The 23,926-nt window shown below is 32.8% G+C and overlaps 3 protein-coding genes across 4 annotated transcripts; 1 reads left to right on the top strand and 2 right to left on the bottom strand.

Moving 5' to 3' along the window:
• Positions 1-4,459: 4,459 nt before the first annotated feature.
• Positions 4,460-12,762, top strand: LOC116768880 (glutathione S-transferase 1-1-like). Of its 2 annotated transcripts, none has more exons than XM_032659744.2 (5): positions 4,460-4,604; positions 7,740-7,884; positions 10,388-10,588; positions 11,004-11,209; positions 12,549-12,762. In XM_032659744.2, the coding sequence occupies exons 2-5, from the start codon at positions 7,744-7,746 to the stop codon at positions 12,649-12,651; spliced, it is 651 nt and encodes a 216-aa protein (XP_032515635.1). In that variant the 5' UTR covers positions 4,460-4,604; positions 7,740-7,743; the 3' UTR covers positions 12,652-12,762. The 2 variants fall into 2 exon arrangements, with proteins under 2 accessions (XP_032515635.1, XP_032515637.1); XM_032659746.2 differs by having other exon boundaries at positions 4,465-4,604; positions 7,743-7,884.
• Positions 12,763-12,796: 34 nt separating this feature from the next.
• LOC116768881 (ras-related protein Rab-11A) lies at positions 12,797-20,428 on the bottom strand. Its single transcript, XM_032659747.2, has 6 exons — positions 20,150-20,428; positions 19,642-19,763; positions 15,674-15,906; positions 14,559-14,674; positions 14,235-14,366; positions 12,797-13,971 (listed from the first exon to the last, which is right to left on the bottom strand). Exons 1-5 carry the CDS (start codon positions 20,187-20,189, stop codon positions 14,236-14,238), a joined length of 642 nt encoding a protein of 213 aa, XP_032515638.1. The 5' UTR covers positions 20,190-20,428; the 3' UTR covers positions 12,797-13,971; position 14,235.
• Positions 20,429-20,611: 183 nt separating this feature from the next.
• Positions 20,612-23,864, bottom strand: LOC116769143 (large ribosomal subunit protein uL1). The gene is made up of 8 exons (XM_032660173.2): positions 23,716-23,864; positions 23,571-23,623; positions 23,348-23,478; positions 22,931-23,144; positions 22,143-22,310; positions 21,413-21,646; positions 20,984-21,081; positions 20,612-20,797 (listed from the first exon to the last, which is right to left on the bottom strand). The coding sequence occupies exons 1-8, from the start codon at positions 23,732-23,734 to the stop codon at positions 20,665-20,667; spliced, it is 1,050 nt and encodes a 349-aa protein (XP_032516064.2). The 5' UTR covers positions 23,735-23,864; the 3' UTR covers positions 20,612-20,664.
• Positions 23,865-23,926: the final 62 nt, after the last annotated feature.

A 23,926-nucleotide genomic window follows, 5' to 3' on the forward strand; every position in this document is an offset into this window, starting at 1 on the left:
TCAAATTTTATTATAGGAAATTAAAGACTACAATAATTATTATTACAACTTTTAAATGTAGACAGATTTAATGTGCAGTATCCTCAGACCATGGGTTCGTCAGAGTTTCTTCTACACCAATAACTGGATATAAAGCATCTTGCAAGACAGATGTTGGCACAGAGCTTGGTTGAAGATCAACATCCGTTTCGTCAAGCCACTTGGCGTCATCGTTTACGCACACTACGCAGAGAATCTCTCTAGATCTACCGTTTGATCGTCGCGTGAGGATGCGGGTAGGACGAACATTGTACACCGAACTATTATAGCTCGGACTTGGTTGCATATGACAAGAATTCACATGAGCCTTAGCTTTTTTCTTAGTACAGAAGTACAAAGAACACCGCTGGTATGTGCTGGCTGGCTAGCAAGTTAGCGTGAGGCCAAAAAGCTTTTCGGTTCAGTATCCCGAAAAATAAATACACGTGATATATTGTTACAAATCCCCCCACCCCTCTGTGATATTTCGTGATTTTATATATAACCCCCCCCCCCCCTTTCGAACTTCACATGATTAATGGATGGCCCAATACTACTTGATCACTGATAATACGCCTAGAACCTACTTCATCTCAGCTCATTATTTTATCTTCTGGCTTCATTAATTAAACCAGTACTCTAATGAATAAAAACCTTCAGTTTTGTTATCAAGGCCTGTGTGCAATAAGAAAACTCTTTCTAACAGAAAGGCTGATAGAATTTCCGTCGTGTATATTAATTATTAGTTAATTTGGTGCTTAATACAAATTTATTATCAAATAATAAACATAGATAACATAATAACTACACTGAGTAAAAAATACTAATGATAAAACACTATTATTTTTCAGGACAAGGAATAATGTTATTTTTTTTGTAATAAAGGCCTATGTTGCACCTAAACATCCAAAACATAAAGTGTTTTTTAAGTTTACCTTTTTATTATAAAATAAAGTCACTTTCATCTGCTTTAAATAACGTTAAAAAGATGGTCACTTCAACTTTATATTTTTAAAACTCTCCGTTGCGTTGGCTGACAAGGGTCGTACCACTCTATCCCGGACAATCAACGGCAATCCAGATACTGTTTTAAACTCGTGTTGTTCTGTTAATGACAATGCCAGATTAAGCAGTCGTTTGGCCAGTAGCGCATCCTTTGATTTTTGAAGGCTCTTTTATCTGTTCTGGATTATTAAAGATATTTAAGCGAGTAATCTTAAGTATAAATCAGTCGTGTAGGTAACGTTTTTGTAGAATCAGAAATTTGTAGTAAGATATATTTAAGGGATTAAATTAAGCTCAGCATACATATGCTTTATTTAATATTTCTAGCTTCATTTACGCTAGGTCTGCATTATTTGCTGCTATTAATGTAAATCTAATTTGACCTTTCTCTGAATACCAAGTCATAAATTAACTATTACACAATTACTTTGTATGTTTACTCTGTATTATTTACCGACAGAAAATAATAATTTCGACCGTATATGTCTGAATTTTTCATTTCGTTGCCTTCCGCTAATTATTAGCATTAAATAAGTTCTCGTTAATTTAATAAAACAATAGAATTAAATAATATATAACAACTAAATGTATTATATAATATATATAACTATATATATATATACTATATATATGTATAACACACAATAGTCGTTAATTGAAGGGTGTACAATAAAGATTATTATTATTATTTGACTGACTGAGAGCATAGTTTAAATAACTGTATTTAAATATTTATTAAATATGTAAATGCATTTGGATTATTTATTGAAAGGAAGACTTAATCGATTATATTATAAGTCTTAATCGATTTGCTTTAACAAGTCAAAATTCTTTGTAAAATGGTGAGAAATGACTCATAAATTTTGAAGTTAAGTTGTTGAGAAGAATAGTGACGAAAAGTAGTGACCAATAACCGAAGCTAGTCCTTAAGATACTTAATTTGTTTCGAAATGAAGGAATAAAGAATACAAAGAATGTTAAAATTCTTGCGAACGAGTATTGGTTATCACCTGAAGTTAGAGCGAAGTTGCGAGACATGTTCATATTGTCTTAAGACAAATTCAAAACGACTACCTGTGAGGAAGCAACTCAAGCTTCTTTAATTGGTCCTCGTTAATATATAATAAGAAATATTTAAATGTTTCAAACGTAGAACGGCAGTAGAAGCGGTTGTCTTAAGGCAATTCTTATTGGGAAAATTGATTTATTGATGAAAATCAGTAAAGTGAATTGATTTTACCAAAAAAAATAATAATCTACCAACAACATTATTATGCATCTAAGAAAATAAGAGAGAAATTATTTATTGGTCATAATAAGGGATTGTTACACTATCGAAATGTTTCTATAGGTTAGCCTTTCTATAACTTCCTTGTCGTTTAAATTTAATTATAACTCCAAATTGTTAATTTAGTCTCAAAATTCTCTTTTATTATACAACTTAAAAACAAAGCACACAATTCGTGGATATCAGATGTTTGTTCCACCTCGATGCAATAAGGGCTAAATTCAACACAATATAGCATCCTTTGTTGACGTCACGGTGGCTGAAGATGGAACGGCGCCGGAGATCTGATGACATCTGAAACCCTACCATTGACCTTAGGCATGTACAAAGACATATCTGTATGAAACATTTATTAAATCTCAATGACGAAAAAAAATTATCTAGGTATTTTAGCCCCACATTAAATGTCATTTAGGTTGTTTTTTTTAAATAACTGTGAAAGAGTTTGAAATATAAAGCCTAACATTATTTAAAAATTACAATAGTTTAATTTTCGAATTAAATATTTTAATAAATCAAACATTTAAGCACTGACATCCCTAACACGTGACAAAGTTTTTCATGGAACATTAAATTACGGGTAAATAAAAAAACACCAAAAAAAATCTTAAGAAGATGGCGAGACAATGAAGACAAGAAAATACAATTAACACACATACATTACAATTCTACTTGTATCCACCAAAATGCATTGCAATACTTTTTTTTTAAATAAACTTAATATAATAATAAACACGGATATATAATACCTATTACATCTTATATACATTTTAGGAAGATATTCACAATAGCTAATATATACCGGTGCCGGCAGAAACACACAAGGATTATTTAATAATAATTGCATTTCGCAACACATACCGCTATTAACAAATGTTAAAGTAATCTATGTATCTGATTGTCATTTTGACGTATAGTCTGTTACAATATTGCCAAAGATTTTCATCCAAAATGACGTACTATAAATCAAAACCTTTGAAAATCTTGCTAAAGAATCTTAAATATTTCTTTACAGATTAATTATACGTCTAGTTTGCAGTATTGAAAATAAATAAAAGTGATCTGTTATACATAAACTACTTAAGGTTAAAAAAATATATTTGCATGGTATTTAATATTAAACCTAAATTTATTTATTAATTATAACTTTTTATCGTATATAAGTGAAATAATTACGAAATGTAGGTTTTTTCTTGTGTCATAATAGTCAAACTTTTAGAAAACGTACTTTGTACCGGGGAAATACGCTATGAATCAATTGTAAAATGCGCGGGCGACGTCATTCTAATTTGTATCCTGTTGGAATTATGTTTCGATGCAGATTTATTACGGGTGTTTAAGTTTAAAATTAATTATATTAACTTAACCAAGTTCATGGCTTAATAATATATATAATTTCAATGTTTTATTCGGAATATTTTTTCAGTCAACAAAGAAGTAAAGTTATGATATGTATTGATTAATGACCTCTTATAGTCTAGGAGATGGCGTTGTTGTTTCGAATAGGCTGCGAATATTATGAATACTTAGAAAAGTTTCGTTTTTTATTCAGTCGTACAAAATTTAACAGACCTAGTTGGATTTCTTATTATACATAATGTATACGTATCTTCTATATTATAATAACAAGTAAAGCAATACATTTTAAAGTTTTAATACTGGTTCCAGAATAAATTAAATAAAAATCAGTTTTGTAATTTTAAATATACGCTTTGAAAATATTTTTTAATAATTTTTATATGTGTATCTATTTGCTCCCGATTATCCTGAAAGCGGCGGGACTGACTTCTACTTTAGATATCTTTATTATTATAAATAATAAAAGTATAATCATTCCATGCAGACAAAGACGATGGAACAGCTTGTGCATTAATAGCAAATTATTAATTAACTTATATGTAGTCCTTGTAGAAAACTCCAAAGATTATTTCTAAACAAAAAAAAACTTCAATCAAACATAAGCTGTCACTGTAACGTCAGAGCTCTTAAAATATAAAGCAATTAGTATATTCGATGGAAATCAAATCATTTCTTATTCATTACCATTATTATAACAGTATAATACAGCAATGTTGAAAAGCGACAAAATTTCAATGATATATCATGAATAATATCTAACTCTTACAATACACAAACATAAACTGGTAAATGCATCACTACGGTGTAGATTTGGCGCGAGTATAAAAGCGACCTCCCTCTACCGACGCTTACTCGCTAACAGTTAGTGTTGAACGCTGGCCCCTTCGAGTGACGCTCCGTTCAACAACTTTGAATAAAATATTACTTTATTAAGGTAATGTGCTCTTATTATTGTTACGTTTACTTTATTAATTAGTTTTTACTAATTAATACTTATAATATTTATTGTTATCACGTTAAATTAAATATATTTTTTAAAGTTAATTACGAGATGGTTCGATGGATTGATGTTGTAATAAAAAGGTTCAATTCATTTTTTATTTAAGAACATCGAAGCTTTTTTTATCACAAGTATTTATTATATCATATGTTCACTTATAATAGTCTGACCAAGTTTTGATTTATCGACCTACACACCAACGGTTTCAAGGTTTTTCATTAGAAATCATTATAATAACAGTCAATGTTATATCTGTGAGAATTATTTAAACGTTCGGTGTGAAAGTCAATAATAGAAGCTGGTACTAAGTTTAATATTGCCTTTTTAATAAAACTTACGCCCGTTAATGTGACAAATGTGTTACCTTCTTCTTCTTTAGCTTTGATGTAATAGTATAAGATTAAACAACTTAATGATAATGTAAGTGTACGCTTCAATACTTATGACAACATATAAACATGACATCACATATGCACTTACAATTATCTTTATTTGAAGTATTTTCATGACTGGCAGTTCAAATATTTTTGACATACATATATATTTTTTCTAAAACCAATAATAAAAAACGCTTAAATCATATATATTGTTTCGTGTTTTGTAACGAAATAATTTTCCAGTTTGATTTAAATGAAGCACATTTAAAGGATTCCCTATTTTTTTAATTCACCGTCAATATTAATGTTAAGTGGATTACGGCCTCTTTCCCGTTATAATTCCGTCGAGCTGCGATGTTCTCACGTAATTATAATTTTCAATTCTACCAGCGATACACACATCAAACAGAACGCTGAGTAAAAATTGTAACATTTAGGCGGCACTGAATAATTAGAAATGTAAAGGTGACCAGGCGATCTCTCAGGCGATAAATGAAAAGTATCCTATGTCTCCTGGTTCTAAACTAATACCCCACCAATTTTTAGCCAAATCAGTACAGCCATTCTTGTGACAAACACGACTTTCTTTTATACTCGCATATATATAGATTTGACCCGACGTTACGTGATGTGAATCCCGAAACCTGGAGTAAAACTTCCTAATCATATCCGCAAAATATAGTTTCATTTTAATGCACAAAAAAGATATATTTAAATACATATATATTGTGTCAAATCGAAGACAAAAGAAGTTTTCCTCCTAAGTATATTTTTTTGTTTTGTTTTGTAAGATTCTGTTTTGGGAGTGCGGATTTTGAAGATATTATTTAATTTGTTATAGAATGTATATTAACATGAAAAAATATATATAATATATCAACTTACATAGTTTAAACGGAATATTATTTTAGTGCCTTAATAATTATGTCAAGACTGAAGTGTAACAAAGTAGCTCGTGGTATAAACGAAATACGAACCGCTATAAGAAATTCACAGATTTGAATTTTCGTGCAGAAGTATGTGTTATAGGTCTGCTTAAAATAGTTAAAAAATACTTTCGCTTCAAACAACAAACTTTGTGTCTTGCTTATATTTAAAATAATATATGTTTAAATCATTTAATATTATAATTTAATTATAAATTGAATCGAGTGAAATAATATATGTAGGAATGTTTCAACAAATAATGTTAGTACTTATAATTTATCTTAGATTCGCAAGCATAATATTGATAAGGCAACGATAAAATATATTTGACGTAATAAAAGTAACTTATTTCACTAACAAATATAATATATAAACATGCTAAATATGAAATATATGAAAACACTTTCTTAATAGGGCATTAATTTTTGTTTATTTCTGTTCTCGCAATCTCGACCCCATTTCGCGGGATTTCCCAAAACGAAGTATCTGTCAATGTCATCTAAACAAATTTCTCGTTAAAAGACATTTTTAACTATAGTCTCTGTTGAGATTTATTTTATAAAATATTGTCAATATTACGTTTTGTGTAAAAATATATTTCAACTCCCACAACAACAGGTACTTACCTATAATTCAATGTACGTAAACTATTTTGTATGGCACATAATGATATCAAATATTTTCGCATGTAGGCACTATGTGTTTTTATTATTTTATATCTACACGTAACCTAGGTTTCGGTTACTTAACAGTAACCGTGATCACGGGAAAACGAGGTGAAAGTTTTGTATGACACAGTTCAGAAAAATCCTTTTTAAGAACATAGTATTTTTCTTCGAAGCATAATTTTTTCTCACATGAAAACTATAATAGGAGTGATATGAAACATTACTTTTCAGAAATGGTATAACAATGTTATACAATACAAATAAACTTCCGTATAATTATTTATATTTATGACAACAACAGTAATCAATTTATAGTATTTAATTAATTAAATATATTTTTTATAAGATTTAAGGTCGATTTAGTTTTAAAATCTAACTTCCTACAACTATCTTCATATATAAAAAGTACGGAAATAAATTTAAATGAACTAAACAGTCTATTGATTTTTTTCTGTAACCGGCTGTGGGTTACTCGGATTTCGATTGAAAAATGTTTTAGTCATTCTATAAAAAAAGAATTGCACGGCCTTTAGCTAGCATTGAACAATCAACTATTACCGTGTCGATTCTTTTTCCGCCTTCACTTCATAAATAACGTGACAAAATTGAGGTTATCTAATGTTGTATTTTTTTAACTTCCGATATTATATTTAGATTTTTTTTTTACAGATGGAAACATATTTGTCACTATTTTAGTTTTTAGTCTGTTCAACAACAACAATAATTATAAGTGAAATAATGTTACCTTAAACTTAGAGAACACAATCTTAACACGGTGTTAGTTGGGCTTTTTTATGTTCCAGTTTATAAAAGATTAAGACTATAAATAGGTTAATACAATATTCGCAAGTGAAAAGTCGTGAGTTCATCGTTAATAACGAACTTTTCTGTGTGAACCTGATTTATTTTTTAAAAAACTTTTGTATGAAAAAGGCAAAGAAAGAACCGTACAATGCCAATTGAAATATGAAACATTTTTTTTATGTTTGCTTATATTCACAAATTTGATGTTTGGCCAACGAGAAATAATTAATTTCGAATGAATTGCATACAATTATAGAAAAATTGTAATTTGAATTCTCTTTGATACTCTGTAGCAGAATGCCAGTAGATCTGTACTACGTGCCCGGATCCGCGCCTTGCCGCGCTGTCTTGTTGACAGCCCGCGCTCTCAACCTCAATCTGAACCTCAAGCTTGTCGACCTGCATCATGGAGAACACCTTAAACCTGAATACCTCAAGGTACAACTTTCATTATATACTATTCTAGTTTAATACGCTACATTAAATATATTTTTTTTATTTAAATGAAACTAATATATTTCGGATATACTACGCGGATTTTATTATTTTAAAACTACATAATCCCGACGTTTCGGTTACTTTTCAGCAACCGTGATCACGGGCAGACGAGATGTCTTTTTTTTTTACTTGCCTGGTGGAGTATCCTGCCGCTGTGTTTGATGTCTTTTTTAGGTGATATTTTGACACATGTTGGTATGATGTCTTGATCCCGGCAGCTCTTGAGGAAATTCAAGGATGGTAATAATTTAGCTTTCTTCGTCTTGAGGTACCGTGACCAGGTTTGCTGAAAAGAAACGTCGAGATTATGTAGTTTTAAAATAACAAAATCCGCGTAGTATATCCGAAATATATTTGTTTCATTTAAATGAATAAAACTCGCGAAAGTCTTAGATCTCATTATATTAAATATTTTTTCAAATTGAAATGAAATGTTCATAGTTCGATGTATGAGCAACGGAACTGTACTAGCGACTTGTAATTATTAATATTTTTCTTTGAAATATACGCTACATACTAGAATATATTTATACAAAACAGAAGTGAGTAATAAAAAATGCGAATATAAATATATAATTTATATTCCGTGATATCGGATAGCTCCTCAAATAATTTTAAATTGATTTTGAAAAATCTTTAAATGTAATATTTTTTAAAACCACTACAGAACCCAAAAAATGTGTACGTAATTAACTCAAAATGTCCTAAGTCATTACCATGATCAGAAAAAAACATATTCAATGTGTTTAATCAAAGAAAACACTGTTTACATTTAATATTAATTGTAAAGGAATCAATTAAATAAATAAACAATAATTGAGCTGAGAATATTTATAATTAATGATTAAATTTTCCGTTTCCTCATGCAAATCGATACGTGTTCCATTTATCATTACAATTCATGGAAAAACTAACGACTCTAATGCATCTTTAAATAAATTAGCTGCGTTACACTATACACAGATATTTTTCGTATTGAAGTGTAGCTTCTTATGCGCCTTCCGACATGGTTGCGTTTAACGTTAAAGGCTCCTGGGGGGTGGGGGGGGGGATTGAAAGAGATGGAGCGAGGGTAAATAGATGGGTCAATTGTGTATTGTAAGCAATGTTTATAAAGTTTGTCTTAAAGAAACGATATGAGTTTACTAAAAATTTATTTCTACCCCTTTCTATTTTCATTTCCAAATTACGAAGTTTCACTTCTTCTGCGCGGACGGACTCCATGCACTATTTTTTTTATATATAATTTGAAAACTCAAGATTGTATGTTAACTTTGACCATGGCAACTCATCATAGAGGTAGGGGTATAATGAGTTCTGATATTACTATAATTAGGACGGTTCGTAACAAAAGCTTTGTTTCAAAAGTAATATTTCGTTATCTAATTACACGAAGGCACCTCGCAGAATCTAAAAATAGTCATGGTCATTTGCAAAGTTGTTCCCAAAACCCTGTTTGAAACGTCGACAAGGCATTGACAAATCAATGCCTTAATGTTACTGCACTAAGGGCTGTTATCCCAGAACATATCTTTGAAGGTCGCATCGCGTGCATGATGTAATTTTAAAAGGGGTCGTTGATCTTTATCGAGAACTCGTTCGTGTCCATTGTACATACGATTTGTATTTTTAATCTTGTTACAATATTATTCTAGAAATATACAGATATTGTTTTTTAATGTAATATCAATATTCCAGAAGACTGCAGATGTCTTTATTATAATGTAATAAAGCAGCGAACTAAACGTAACGATATGTTACTTGAGGTAAAACTGACTTAAACCGGTTTTAATAAAAATTCAGACACCAGAGATGAAATGAGGCATCTCGTTCCTTTGATTAGTTTTGGTTACCTGCTCGAAAATATGACAAAAAATACTTAAATTAGTGGCACGTTCTAGAACATTCTTAGACAACACGAAACAACATATTTTATTTGACTCCATATTGTATGTTTCGCTTGATAAGGTGGTAATTACACAAAAACAATTTGTCAATAGTTTGATATTATATTTAGAACTAATTATATAATAAATTAAAATCACCACAGTTATTATTTATTTAATTTAAACAAGTTTTTCAAACAATCGAATATAATAATTCACAATGTGTAATAAATAATACGTAACATTAATAGCGATATTTATAAAAAAAATCTCGTTTAACAATGTTTATATCTCTACGATAGTTGTAAATTATTTCCTTGTCGTGATCGTTTTTAAACAAAATATTCCTTCAATATATCAAATGGACGACAGCGTCACAGGAAAACTTCAAGGATGTAAATAATATAATTACTTGCGAGTCAATTAATAACGATCACTAAGTATCAGAACTGTTTGTCTCTAGTCGCGACCTTGTTCATTCACAAATCCCTCTTTACATAGCTCGGTGTAACTAAGAGAGAGAGAGAGAGAGAATCAATGAATGGTTTTGTTGTCAGATCAATCCCCAACACACGGTTCCGACCCTGGTGGATGACGGGTACTCTATCTACGAGTCCCGCGCCATCATCACCTACTTGGTGAACAAGTACGGCAAAGGTAGCGCCCTGTACCCCGAGGAGCCCAAGGCCAGAGCGCTGGTCGACCAACGGCTCTACTTCGACATCGGCACTTTGTATCAAAGATTCAGCGACTACTTCGTAAGTATGAGAAATATATACTTTTTCCTGGTTTTATTTACGATTCCGTCGGCTATATCTTATAAATTAAAATATAATTCCGGTTTTAAAGCTCATTACGGTCCAACACGGACTGCTATAATGTTTTCGTACAGTCAAGTTGTCTATAGACTGTGTAAGCGATCGTAACTCTAACGCATTCCAATGAGCCGACCGCTTCGCCCTTCGCGGGTTTCGTAAGCAAACATTCCACTTGAAGTACGAGACTATTACGAGCCGCCTGCTCTGTTGTGTTAATACACGTTGATAACATTAATTTATAATCGAGGCATACTCAAACAGACACAAATGTGATCATAGCCACATACTGTCCTATCAAAGTAAACCATCTAGTGAGTATTAGCGTATCAATCGTCACTATCCCTTTATATTCCAGTATCCACAAATATTCGGCGGCGCGCCGGCCGACCAGGATAAGTTGGTCAAAGTAGAGGACGCCCTCAAGTTACTGGACACGTTCCTCGAGGGCCAGAAGTACGTGGCGGGGCCCAACCTCACGGTCGCTGACCTCAGCATCGTCGCCGGGGTCTCCAGCTTCGAGGCTTCCGACATCGACTTCAAGAAATACGCCAATGTTAAGAGGTACCACGATAAACACTAATACGATTAAAATTTCTTGAATACATACAAATCCGATGTCATTCAGCTTCTCAAGAGATATTTTATATTATTTAATCTAAATTCTTCGTAAATTTTCTTTATATAACGTCACATTTTGATGTCGTATTTCACCCTAAATATGACATTCACATTACAAGAACTAAAAAAGAAGAAACATATACGTATTTTGACATATTTTTTTTTGTATAAATCTTAAAATATTTTAAACGATGCTATAAAATGTAGTGATTGTTAGTATATCATGAGATTATTGATTTTAACGGTTATAATACAAAGGTCGGTGATCGAAGGCAGTTGCAGCGTTTAAGTCATAACTGATACATTATTGTTTTGATCGTCACTGAACGTTCTCCTACAGGAAGTCATAGACAGGTATTTCTTACGTAAGTTAGGTCGCTCCAATATCCTTAGTCCGTGTTAGTCTCGTACAGGTCATTTCGTACTAAAGTATCTCATCGAGTGAGGGACGGCATACGCTTCGTCTGTGGTATGATAATGCTAACTTGCACCAGTCTTTTTATTATTTTTAAATATATATAAGGAATTTTTTGACGTTTTTAATTATAGATCGAGTGATTGGAAAAAGTAAGGAAAGTATTTGCAAAGATTAAAAATATATATATTCTATAATAAAGCAAAAAAAAAAACCAGTTTGATATGAAAGTGTCGGTAGGCTTAAATTACCATGTAGGCCTCAGCCTAGAATACTGCGTTTTGACAAAATTTGTCTCGTTTAGTTTCAAATTAACATCCGTTCAATGAACCCATATAAAAGTACCTAAGATAATGATCTATAACAAAATATGCATATTTAAAATTATTTGTATGTGTGTTTGTTCGTCCTGGCTAATAATGGCTGGACCGATAACGATCGAGCAGCGATCGCTTGCAGGTAGAGTATGAAATAAACACTAGTTTAGGCAACTTTTTAATAGAATTCAAAAGGGAGTGTTCTCAATTAAATCTTTGTTATTTTATTCCTCCTTCAATCATATGGATATATAAAATTATATTTTAAAATAAAAAGTATGTCGTGAGATAGTTTCGTTGCTATTATGTCAGGTCTAAGGAAGGTATCTTCGAAAAACATAATGAAACCTCATTAGGATGACTCATCTTAAAGGGGTTGCGAGCAAACCCGCCGTCATCAGCTAGTATTAATCATGATTTATTCGCAATTCTTTCATGATAGTACTTCTATTCCACATATTACACAGTTCTAAGTTTATATTGGGTCATAGGTCATTTTTGTCTTTCGGAAGTCAAATTCTGATATGGTCGTGTCAACGTTTTATTCCAGATGGTATGAAACCGTGAAGTCCACTGCCCCCGGGTACCAGGAGGCCAACGAGAAGGGTCTGGACGCCTTCAAGGCTCTCGTCAACAGCCTCCTCAAGAAGTAACCCCGGCTCGTGTCGCTCGCCCACACTGAACCCCTCACTATAAGTCAACACCGCTGTTGTCGTGATATTTAAGTTATAGGAATAAGGCACAATAAACGGAATCAAATCTTAGCATCGTTTCATTGGCGAATAAAACTCGCAGACCTTCACATTATATTTTTATTATCTTTGTCTTTAATAAAGTAATTACAGAAAATGCACAGACAGGCACTAAAAAAAATAACTATGCATATGTAATACAATAACATATCCTTAACGAACACCGCTCGAACACGCCCGACGACCACCGAACACGCCCGAGCGATCCCGAGACCTGCCGAGCGCACCCGAACCATCCCGAGAACGCCCGAACATCACCGACGGCGCCCGAGCACTAGCCCTCGTTATCATAACATACGCGTAAATTTATCATAAGCGTTATTTGATCTCGGATTGCATTGACAGTAAAATTAAAATATAACTCCAACAATTTAGTAACTATACCGCGCCTCCCTGGCACCGCGATATACACTAAGATGGCAGTCACCGGGCAGGATGTTACGGAACATATGTAACGAGCATGTTAATGAGGTTTGCACGGCGTTGGACCACACTGTTGGAGTCATACTCACATTGCTGAGACCCATAAGAAACGCTCGATATCGACACCTGGCAGCTCCAAAACATCACCGAATCCGAAGGCACATAATATCCGTAAATAAAAAAAGTTTTTTTTTTATTTTATTTTAAAAAGCTATCCCTTACAAAAGACTATTTGCTAGTGTTATGCGAAAATAATTTGAATGAAGTCGATTTATTGCTGTGTAGATATAGATCCCGTAGATGTCTTTAGACGAGTCTCCGGACGAACTGACGAGGTCGCTGATAAACACTTTATTAACTAAATAAATAGATATATGTATGTATTATCTACTACATCGAAACAATATATATATTTCCGTCTTAACGCAAAATGTATTTTCCATTGTGGTGTACTACAAGCGCCAAACGATGCGACGCGTGCACTCTCAGCCGGCCACGCGTTGCTGTGGTTGCCTCCGATTTATTATTATAATAGATTTATTAGTTTCAATCGTTCCAACACTAAATATCAATAATTACACAAAGCTATCTACATGAGCCACTCTTAACAGCAGTAGTGTTGCCAGCCGATGAAGCGTTATGGAGACACAGGTATAATACTGTCTATTGTTGATTTTAGTATCGCGGACTGGCAACATTAGTTACGTTGGTAGTTTGACCTTGTCTGGGAATGATTCATTATCTTGCTTTAATATTCCTTTCATAGCTGACTTTCTCTCCCAATGTTAATTGGACTCTCTGCAACAGAAAATAACATTTATGTAAACATTTCTTTCACTATTACTTCAATATATTCGGGGATATTTAGTTGACTTTAAAACAGACTGTTTTTAGTGTTCTCTGAATACTTTACTGTGTTTCTCGCGTTGTATGAATACTCGGCGTCCGTGGGTGCATGTGTGCGTGTGCGTGCGTGCGTGTGTGTTTGTACGCGTGTGAGTGAGTGAGCGTGTGTGTGCGCGCACGTGTGAGTGTGTGTATCACAATATCCGTATACTCACCCTACTGGCAGCAGTTGCGCCGGACCGCGTCGGCGCCGGCGGCGCGCACGTCCGCGGGCTCGGCGTCCGGGCGGATCACGTCCCCCTCGGGCGGGTCACGCATCTGCTTCTGGGACACGATCCTGTAGATCTCTGGAATACAGTAGTTATGTTTATAATTTATGTTAATTTAATTTTAAACTTTAGTATCATTTGTTTTTGGCCAGAAATTATAAGATTAAGACGTGACATCGAGTTTATCTGTCTTAATCAATACTGTCGTTTCTTGTGACTAGCCTACAGCGAGGATCTCATTCCGTACTCTTTCCAGTGCTGTATATTTACCAGTGAGTATGTTCTGGAAGGCCGGCTCGACGTTGGTGGAGTCGAGAGCGGAGGTCTCGATGAAACTGAGACCGTTTCTTTCCGCGAATGCCTTCGCCTCCTCCGTGGGGATAGATCTGTGAACACAGAATAAGATCTTCTAAGTTTCTTTAATAGACATTGGACAATTTTATTATATCGAACACGACTCGCTATTGAATGTCTCTCAAAAGGTTTGATTTTATTATGCTTTGTGAATAAGAAACTTAGAATTTTCCAAAATAAATAAATTTTATACGAAATCTTTGTCATGTCGTCGCATCCTAACTACTAAAAAAGCGTATTAAAATACACAGAAGGCAAACATTTTATAACTAAAACTGTTTTCCTGAATAAGAACGAGATCTTTATCAAACATGATGTAGGTAAATGAGTGGCACGTAACTATACTAATACATGAAATTCAACCGTCACTTTTAAATTTCAAATTAAAAGGTTTCCATTACACCCATATGACTTATAAGGTACCTACAACGAAATACTATTACTGAAAATTTTTCTATCCGTCCGCTTGTCTCTCCTAATCTCTTGAACGAATTTAGTCAAAAACTTTACTCACAGGACGGTAATGTCATGAGGAGTGATTAGTCTACTTTTTATTAAACTTGAATGCCAAGGAAGGTTTCAATCAGACCGAATGTTTATTAGACTATTGCTCATTCAATGAAAGGGCGAAATAATTTTTTTTCGTCCAAAGATCCTTGTGCTGAGTTTTACTTTCACACGTCATAATTTGAAAAATAAGTCCTCGAAATTTCTAATGGAATCTCCCGATAATTATCATATAACTATTGTTACAAGTGGCGCCATCTGCGCCGTACTAATCATAATATACTATAATCCTTACAATTAATTTAATGATCGATTGTAATTACTTATAACACTGAACCATTGTAGTTTTGTTATGGCAACATACAAGTATCTTCTTGTATTTGAAAACTATAAACACTGGCCTCAGCCATATTGTAAGACGTTACTGGAAGTAACGCTGGAGATTGAAAAGCAAATCTGAAAGTGCACCTCGAACACTATGTCCAGTATATGTGTAGTGTGTACAAGCGCCGTGTGCGACGTACCTGAGATGCCTGAGGTCGCTCTTGTTGCCGACCAGCATGATGAGTATGTTCTGGTCGGCGTGGTCCCTGAGCTCGCGCAGCCACCGCTCCACGTTCTCGTAGGACAGGTGTTTGGCGATGTCGTAAACGAGCAGCGCGCCCACGGCCCCGCGGTAGTACGCGGACGTTATCGCCCGGTACCGTTCCTGGCCGGCTGTATCCCATATCTGGGCTTTGATGGTTTTGCCGTCGACCTTCGGTTTAAATGTATTTGTTAGAACATTCAAAGTATACGTATATATAGTTCTGTGGTAAGTCAATATTGACAAGTCATTAATGGGCTTGGTATAGAAAATATGATATTTAGAATATTACAACATTTTTCTTGTGTTAATGAAGAAAATAAATACATTATTAATCAAAGTCGTATTGGTTTTGGGTAAATACATATATGTAATAATTTTTTCTTTACTATTATAACTTGACAAGTTATTCAGCTCGTGTTAGCGGAAATTAAGTCGTAACGGCGCAAGTTTTTTGGGTCAATCGAACTGTATTGCTTTAATTTATTTATAGTCCACTCCTACTAACTTCGCCCAGTCATTCATCACACCTTTCTGAACTCCTCTATTTTTTAAAAAATATTAGTTATTCCTTTTTTATTACAATACCTCTCTGTCCTTGATATTTTACTTAGTTACTAATTTAAGTGCTGTTACAGATTTGGAATTCAAAGTCTTTGGACTGGCAATATTTTGTGAATCTATTGTCATGGGAAAGTCGGGGTGGCATTCAGGTTAAAAAGCCCGCCTCTCATACGTGAGGGCGCGGGTTCGAAACCTGGCAAGTACCAATGTGATCTTTTCCAAGTCATATGTACTTTCGAAGAGTATTTAGAGTCCACTGGTTGGAACAGGCTACAAGCTACAGCAAGCCTTGGGGTCTAAATAGCCCCAAATAAGTGCTGGTGCAGAAAGCAAAGGGAAACCACCGCAACTATCTCCCCATGAAAGTCATCCTGTATACGGATCACTCATACGTGATGACCACGACGAGTCTGCAAAGATTCTTGCGACGAAGAAAAATTGTCATGGTACAATTTCTACTGCAATGTTTCAAACGCAGATATACATTCGGCCACAATTCGGTATTCGGCTCAGTCGGCCAACTCACTATTCGTAGCTACTCAGGCTTCTAACAAATAAAAATGTAATGCCAATAAATACAACAAATTTCCCGCAACGCAACATCTGACTCTGTTCAATAGAGTTTAATTTAGCTAGAAGTTTCACTTTAAGTTCAATGATTTATCTAAAGACATTTAACTTAATATGTGCTAAAAAAATTTGCATATAAATTAATAGATTTCTAAATCTTTCAGAACTTCTCGAAGTATGAAAGTATTTTATGAACAATTGAAATTGAAATTTTACTTTATGATGTAGGTTTAATTAAATAATAAAACACACAGACAACCCACACACCTATATACATAAAACAATTATAATTGTGACTATACAACAAGATATTCAGAAACTTCGTTAAGATTGTGAAAATACAGAGAATATTTTTATAGATCGTTTTAAGGAAGAGAAAAGTTTGAGAACAGAATATCATCAGACAAAAAAAAACTATAGTATATGTTATTGGATCGTATAGTACAGACTGAGGTCGGCCAACAAGACGTCGGGTTCAAAGGGGTCATATAAATTAATTAGAGGTTCATTGACACTTCCGCGATCTTTCATACGACATTCGTGTTTAATTGAAATATGCCGGCGACTGCTGTGGCAGAGCGTGGGTGACGTCACCGCGACAATATTATTCATTAATATATAATAAAAACAGTTATGTTCACTTATTGATAAACATATCTTGATACGTTTCTTTTAAATATGCTGATGAAATATCACACAGACATGGCAAAGTTATATAACCTCATTGCAATCTATGAAAAAGTACTTTTATTAATTTATAATTAAAAAAAATTTTTTTAATTAATAAAAAGATACGAATTAATTTATCATACAGAAACGTGTTACACAATGAAAATGTATAAAAAAAATCAGCAAAATATTCGTATAAGTATACATTAACGAAACTATTATCTCCAATATTTATATAAATACGAAAACTTGTTTAAACATTTCACACATTATATGTCTTTAACGCGTCATTGAAATAAAACAAATATTTTCGGATTTACTACGAGTTTTTTTATTAATTCAACTACATACTCCCGACATCATCATGAAAAATCATCTCGCCTGCCCTTGATCACAGTTGCTGCAAAGGAACCGAAACATAGGGAGTATGTAGTTTTAAAATAGTAAAAAAACCGCGTAGTAAATCCGAAAATTATAGTTTTATTTCAATAAATACTCGCGAACTTCTTAGATATCATTACGTATGATAAAATCTATATATAATCATCAAAGATTACATACTAAGGTATTGAAATAGGTAATCTTTCCATGTACAAAACATTGAAAGGAAACATCTCAGCACCACATAAAACCCATCTGTTGTGGGATAATAATATACCCTACACGACTACACGTATGGAAAAAACGGGTAATCAAGAAAATCAACATCTGTACACATTGACATTACTCGAGCAAGAAACTATTAATCTTCCCACAACCGTAAAAAATTACACATTGAATACGAAAATGAAAGTTATCTTTGTGAGCTTGTTGTAATAACTAATTTACTTTACGTACAGATAAAAAATACCTTTCCCTATTATACAAGAGTTTTATTGAACACCGTGACAAATAACAAATATTCAAATAGGTTTTTAAAATAATAGTTATATCAATTGGATGGAATGGCTGAAACAAATACTTTCGATAATTAGTAGAATAACACAGACAACACTGTATTACTATATTATAAAAATTAAGAGATCTATATAAATTGCTGCAAGACTAATATTTTGAATCTTAAAAAGAACTTTTATCATCAATACAAAAATGCATATATCCTGTCGAATTGAGAAACCTCCTTTTTGAAGTTGGTTAAAAAATATTTTACTGATAACATTGAACTGCGTTGAGAATGAAAATTGAATATAGATTTGAAATAAAAAACCAATCTAGAAAAGATAGTTAAAGGGATATTATTGCGTGAAAAACTATTTTTTTACCAACAAAGGTAATCTACAAAGTTATATTTCCATGATCCTTAAAAATCCCTCAATATAACAAAGACAGTAGAATATGTATAACTATTTTGTTAATGAGATGAGAATCAATACTCTCCGCCCTATATCTTTGAACTGAATGTTTCTCACTCCTAACAAGTCGAAGGAAAGAAAAAAGAAAATAGCGCATATTTTTTTAGATTATCTGAAAAATCTTTAAATAGTCTCGGACGTAATGATTAAATGATACTCACATAAATCAAACAACTGAGACCGTTTGTAAAATTCATTCAAGCGATTAGTTCATATCAAAGTACCGTATACAACTCAGGTTGAAGGGAAAATTGTATTGGAATAATGCCAGAATTGTGAATTCTGTGGTGTGTGGAGAGATGATATCGGAATTAGACAATACAGTTTCTCAATAGACATCATAACATTACAGTACTATAGTAATAATGAGAGTATTGATATACCGTTGCATGTTTTAACATAGTTTCGTATTATATTAAAGAAATTTATGGTTCAATATATCAGGTTCATCGTGATAGTTGATTTTCACATTTAGTTATCGACATATTAATACAAATTGATGCACAAAAGATTGTACGGCATGTTTTTGAATGCCAAAAGATATGGTAGCACTATAAAACCAATTAATGGTGCTATTTGGCAGCGGTGAGTCATCGATACATTAATAAATATAACGAAAATGACCTTGAAATGATGATTGTAAAGAAATAACTATCTTCAGTAGTCATTAACATTAATCAGACACAAGGGACAAAGCCTTTGTGTAGTGTAATGCACTGTTTTTTTTATATGTAATGTGTACATTGTTTACCTCTATACTCCTTGTTGCAAACTCCACCCCTATCGTAGATTTCGATTCTAGGTTAAATTCATTTCTAGTGAAACGGGAGAGAAGACTACTTTTTCCCACACCAGAGTCCCCAATCAAAACAACTGGAACAAAAGAAACGGCGCTTCATTATAACTATTTATTGTACATTATATATCTTGGATAAGTGATTCGGACTTTATGCGAAGGTATATGGTGACTCATATTGTTGTGGGGTGTTGCTGAAATCAGCTGATAAAATACAAAGCGCAAGTTTTATACTATTTATAGGCGCTTGCAAATAAATATACTTAGATATGGACTGCATAACAAGATATTTATTAAGAAAAATCTCTTTTAAAATATGATAAAAATCCGATACATGACTTATTGATGTACGTCATTCAAGATAAAACAATGGTTTAAACGTATTATACACATTATGTATTTTTATATATCGAATACATTCCAATGAATAACGATATGATAAAAATAGAATCAGAATATTTACCTTTGAATAAATAATCGTACTCGTCCTCTCTTGTACCCATTTTGATATCTAGTTGTCCGTTCGACGTCAAAATCGGTCAACTAATAACGTCAAGATATAAGAAACGTAAACAAAAAATAATTGTACACAAAAATATCACAGGCTTTTTAAACACTACACAGCTCACAATATATCACTTTTAAATACGGATTATTTGAATAAAGACGGGTTAAAACTAGATAAAATCTAAAATTGTCACTGGGACAAAATGGCGGATTGTTTTAACTTTTACGCCCCTGTTACGTTCGGAAACGTCATGAGAATATAGAGGTAACTTTCAAGTTTTTTTTTTTATTATATATTTTTCATACATTTTAAATATTTTTAATTGTGTGTGCTATAAGAAATATTGTAATAAATTTTAATAGGGACTAGTTTTTTGTCGAAACAACTCTAAAGGCTGAAAGGAAGTGAAACACAAGATGAACTATTAATTTATATTTTAATTACAACTTCTAACTATTTACAATAAGTAATTATGATCTCGCGGCTACAGCTTCATCCTCATCATCACTGTCTTCTTGTACTTCCTTAGATAGTGTTCGGTCGACGTGAACGAATGGATCTATCTTGAGTTTCTCGCTTGAGGGCGGACTTGTAATAAAACACCTACAATGTATAAATACTATTTAGTGGCATACTTATACGAGCAACAGTTGACAAATCTTTGCAGTACATTTTAATCTTCTCATATAAAGTATGCATCTCAAAAGTATTGAACATTTACTACTTTTTTCACTTTAACTCTCGTATTTGAGATATTTCGTAATTTTACTAAATTTTTTTTTATTATACCTGGTTATAAAAAGACCCTCTCGCTTCGGTCGCGCCGACTGAATATCTTTCAACAATGCATCAACATTTTCTACAATATGTTGAGCGTCCATGTCCAGCTGAAAAAGAAGTTTCTATTACTCTCCTTTATTGTTATTTTTACTTCATAGACAATTTTTGAGTTCTCTAATAAAAAAAAAAGTTTGGGATAAAAGTCGACTTATAATTTTCGGATAAGCTTTTGATTTGCAATCTGTATTTTTATATATAAGTCTTTTTGGACAGGGTGTAATTTGTAAAATTATAAAAAAAGATTTTATTAAAAAAGTATACATTAGAAAGAAAAAAAATATTTTAACAGAAATTTTAAAAATTAAAATTTATGATGTAAAGTTCATACATATATATATATATAAAAAGGCTTATATCCTGTCTGTATGCTGTACTAACCCTCCCAACTGGCACTTCAACAGACCCAAAATTCTGTTGGTGTTCATCCTTAACAACTCTGTATTGTACTCCGGCGGCAAACTTCTTCACCAAATCACATATATTAGCGTCCAGTGTACCGTTGTTGGGACTGGGGAACCTTCTCTTCATCAGACCCCTTATTGGCACCAGTTCCGTCAGTATATTAGGATGAGCTATCACATAGTCATAGTCGCTGAGTTTTAATGAACCTTCCTGAAACAAATGACATATATTATGTGTAATGTTTAAGAAATAATTAAGTTATTTCTTTAAAAACATTGTAACAAATTGAAGCTTACTACCGCTAACTTCATACAAATAATGAAAATAGCAGCGATTTATACATTTATAAAAATATGATTACACACTAATTATATAGGGTATGTTTCGAAGCAACCAGAGGTTCCAGGAAAACTACGAAACTAACTTATATGTATATTATAATAAGAATTACATATTAAAACTTATAACCTATACCTGAGACTACATGATTGCCCCGATGTTAGGAATACCATTCCATTGCTTGTGTGGTATCAGGAATCTTCTGGTTCACACGGCTTGGTGTTGGTTCCGCGGAGTCAGCGGCGTCACTCATAATGTAATATTTTATCCATACAACGATGTTGCCCCGGCGACGTTCATTTATTTTTTAATCTGTAGCGCGTACGTAGCACGCTAGATAAGTTATTATGTATGTATGTTTTGCTACCTGTATCTTCTTGACGAGTTCTGTACTGCCGGCGGTGGTGGCGCCGGCCTCCGCCACTTGTTTGATCAGCTCCGGACCCTTACAGAAAGCGAGGATAGTACGCTCCTCATCACGAGGGAAGATCCTTGGCAGAAGCGTTAGACGGGAGAAGTTATCTATGTAGCGGTTCTGTAAAGATTAATTTTATATGTTTTTAATTAACTCTTTAGCTTATATAATGTGAAAATTATCAATTTTCTTCTCAAGGGAATTATGGAGACTTGGGACAAATGGAAGACAGTTTGCATAGAACTTTTAGTATATGAATCATTTATATACTATTTTGATGTATAAAAATTTTCTTATAATTTATGGAATATTTTTTATAAACTATTTCAATCGTGGTTCATCAGTAGCGTATAATTTCATTTATATATTAAAGATGGTGTAGTGATTTTAACACCAAAAGAATCTGTGAAGACTCAGGTGTTCCTAACTAACCAGTGGTTCAGATCTGTCTTGTCATGGATAAACACACAAAATTCTTTTTATAATATGAAACTGACTATAATGATAATCTTATTTATAATTGTTGAAGAAGTTATTAACTTTACTGTAACTTAACGGGAAACTCAGAAGAATGCAGGGCTCTCTGGAATGAATCAAGATTACAGACTATATCCTAATGGATGATCATTCAAATCAACACCGTAGTGGAGCACTTTGGGCTTGTTTACTGATCCAACTGTGAGGACAGGCCTTAAGATGCTTTTTGATGTCTCTATTTCATCCAAATATGTTTCCAATACCTTCTTAACGGCTTCCATATTTAATTCAACTTGAGCAAGGACAAGTGCATCGGGTACATTGTACATGGTTGGATGGTGAGTTTCCTTGTGAGCGAGGACAGCCTCCTCGGCGGTGTACACTACCCAACGATAATACCGCATCGGGTAAACATCATCCTTTGATATCTGCTTGTTTGAATCATCTAAATGCTTGTTAACATGTACCTTTGTGTCTCTGTAATTGTAAAAGTTATATTTTGATGACAGCAATAATAATAGTTGCCTTTGTACAAAGATTATGATTGATTTTATATTTGGAACTGTTATGAATTATATTTATATAGTCATATATGTAACATATATAGCATATTATAAATTATAAAACAATGTTTTACGACAGTGTGATCATTGATCTATCTCAATTTTGTTGATGCTTACTTATTTTTTCCTCTCTGGTTGTGTGGTATAAAACCGACTTTTGTAATTTCTACTTTAACTTTCTTTGCCCTCGCTTTCGCCCTCGTTCCCTTACGAGCCGCATAGTATACTGCGCCGGTGTTAATGGATCTCTAAAATGGAATACCAAGTCATTGGAATCTCAATTTCAACGTTATTTTATCTCTCACTGACTTAAGTTAATATTATTTTTTCGTATACTTACTATTGTTGTTATATTAGTTTTATTCAATGTTAAAGATGTATTGAATAAGGAACCTGAAACGAGATATTTATATTTTATAAGATTTGTAAAATTAAATACTTTAAAAGAATACACGAAAAATTATCAAACTATTAAAATAACTTACGAAATATTATTCCAGCCATTTTATTTATGACTGATGTATTTTGAGAAACTTTATTCTTATATTTACTACTATGCCATATATTTTAGGTTAGAGTTTCTTATTTCTTTATTGACAATTGACTATATTAAATATTTATGCATAGATAATACATGTAAGTAGTAAAAAGTTAAATATTCCATTTAATATCGAATGCAATTTTCGATTTATCCGT

This window comes from Danaus plexippus, chromosome 5 (assembly GCF_018135715.1).
Source record: "Danaus plexippus chromosome 5, MEX_DaPlex, whole genome shotgun sequence".
NCBI lineage: Eukaryota > Metazoa > Arthropoda > Insecta > Lepidoptera > Nymphalidae > Danaus > Danaus plexippus.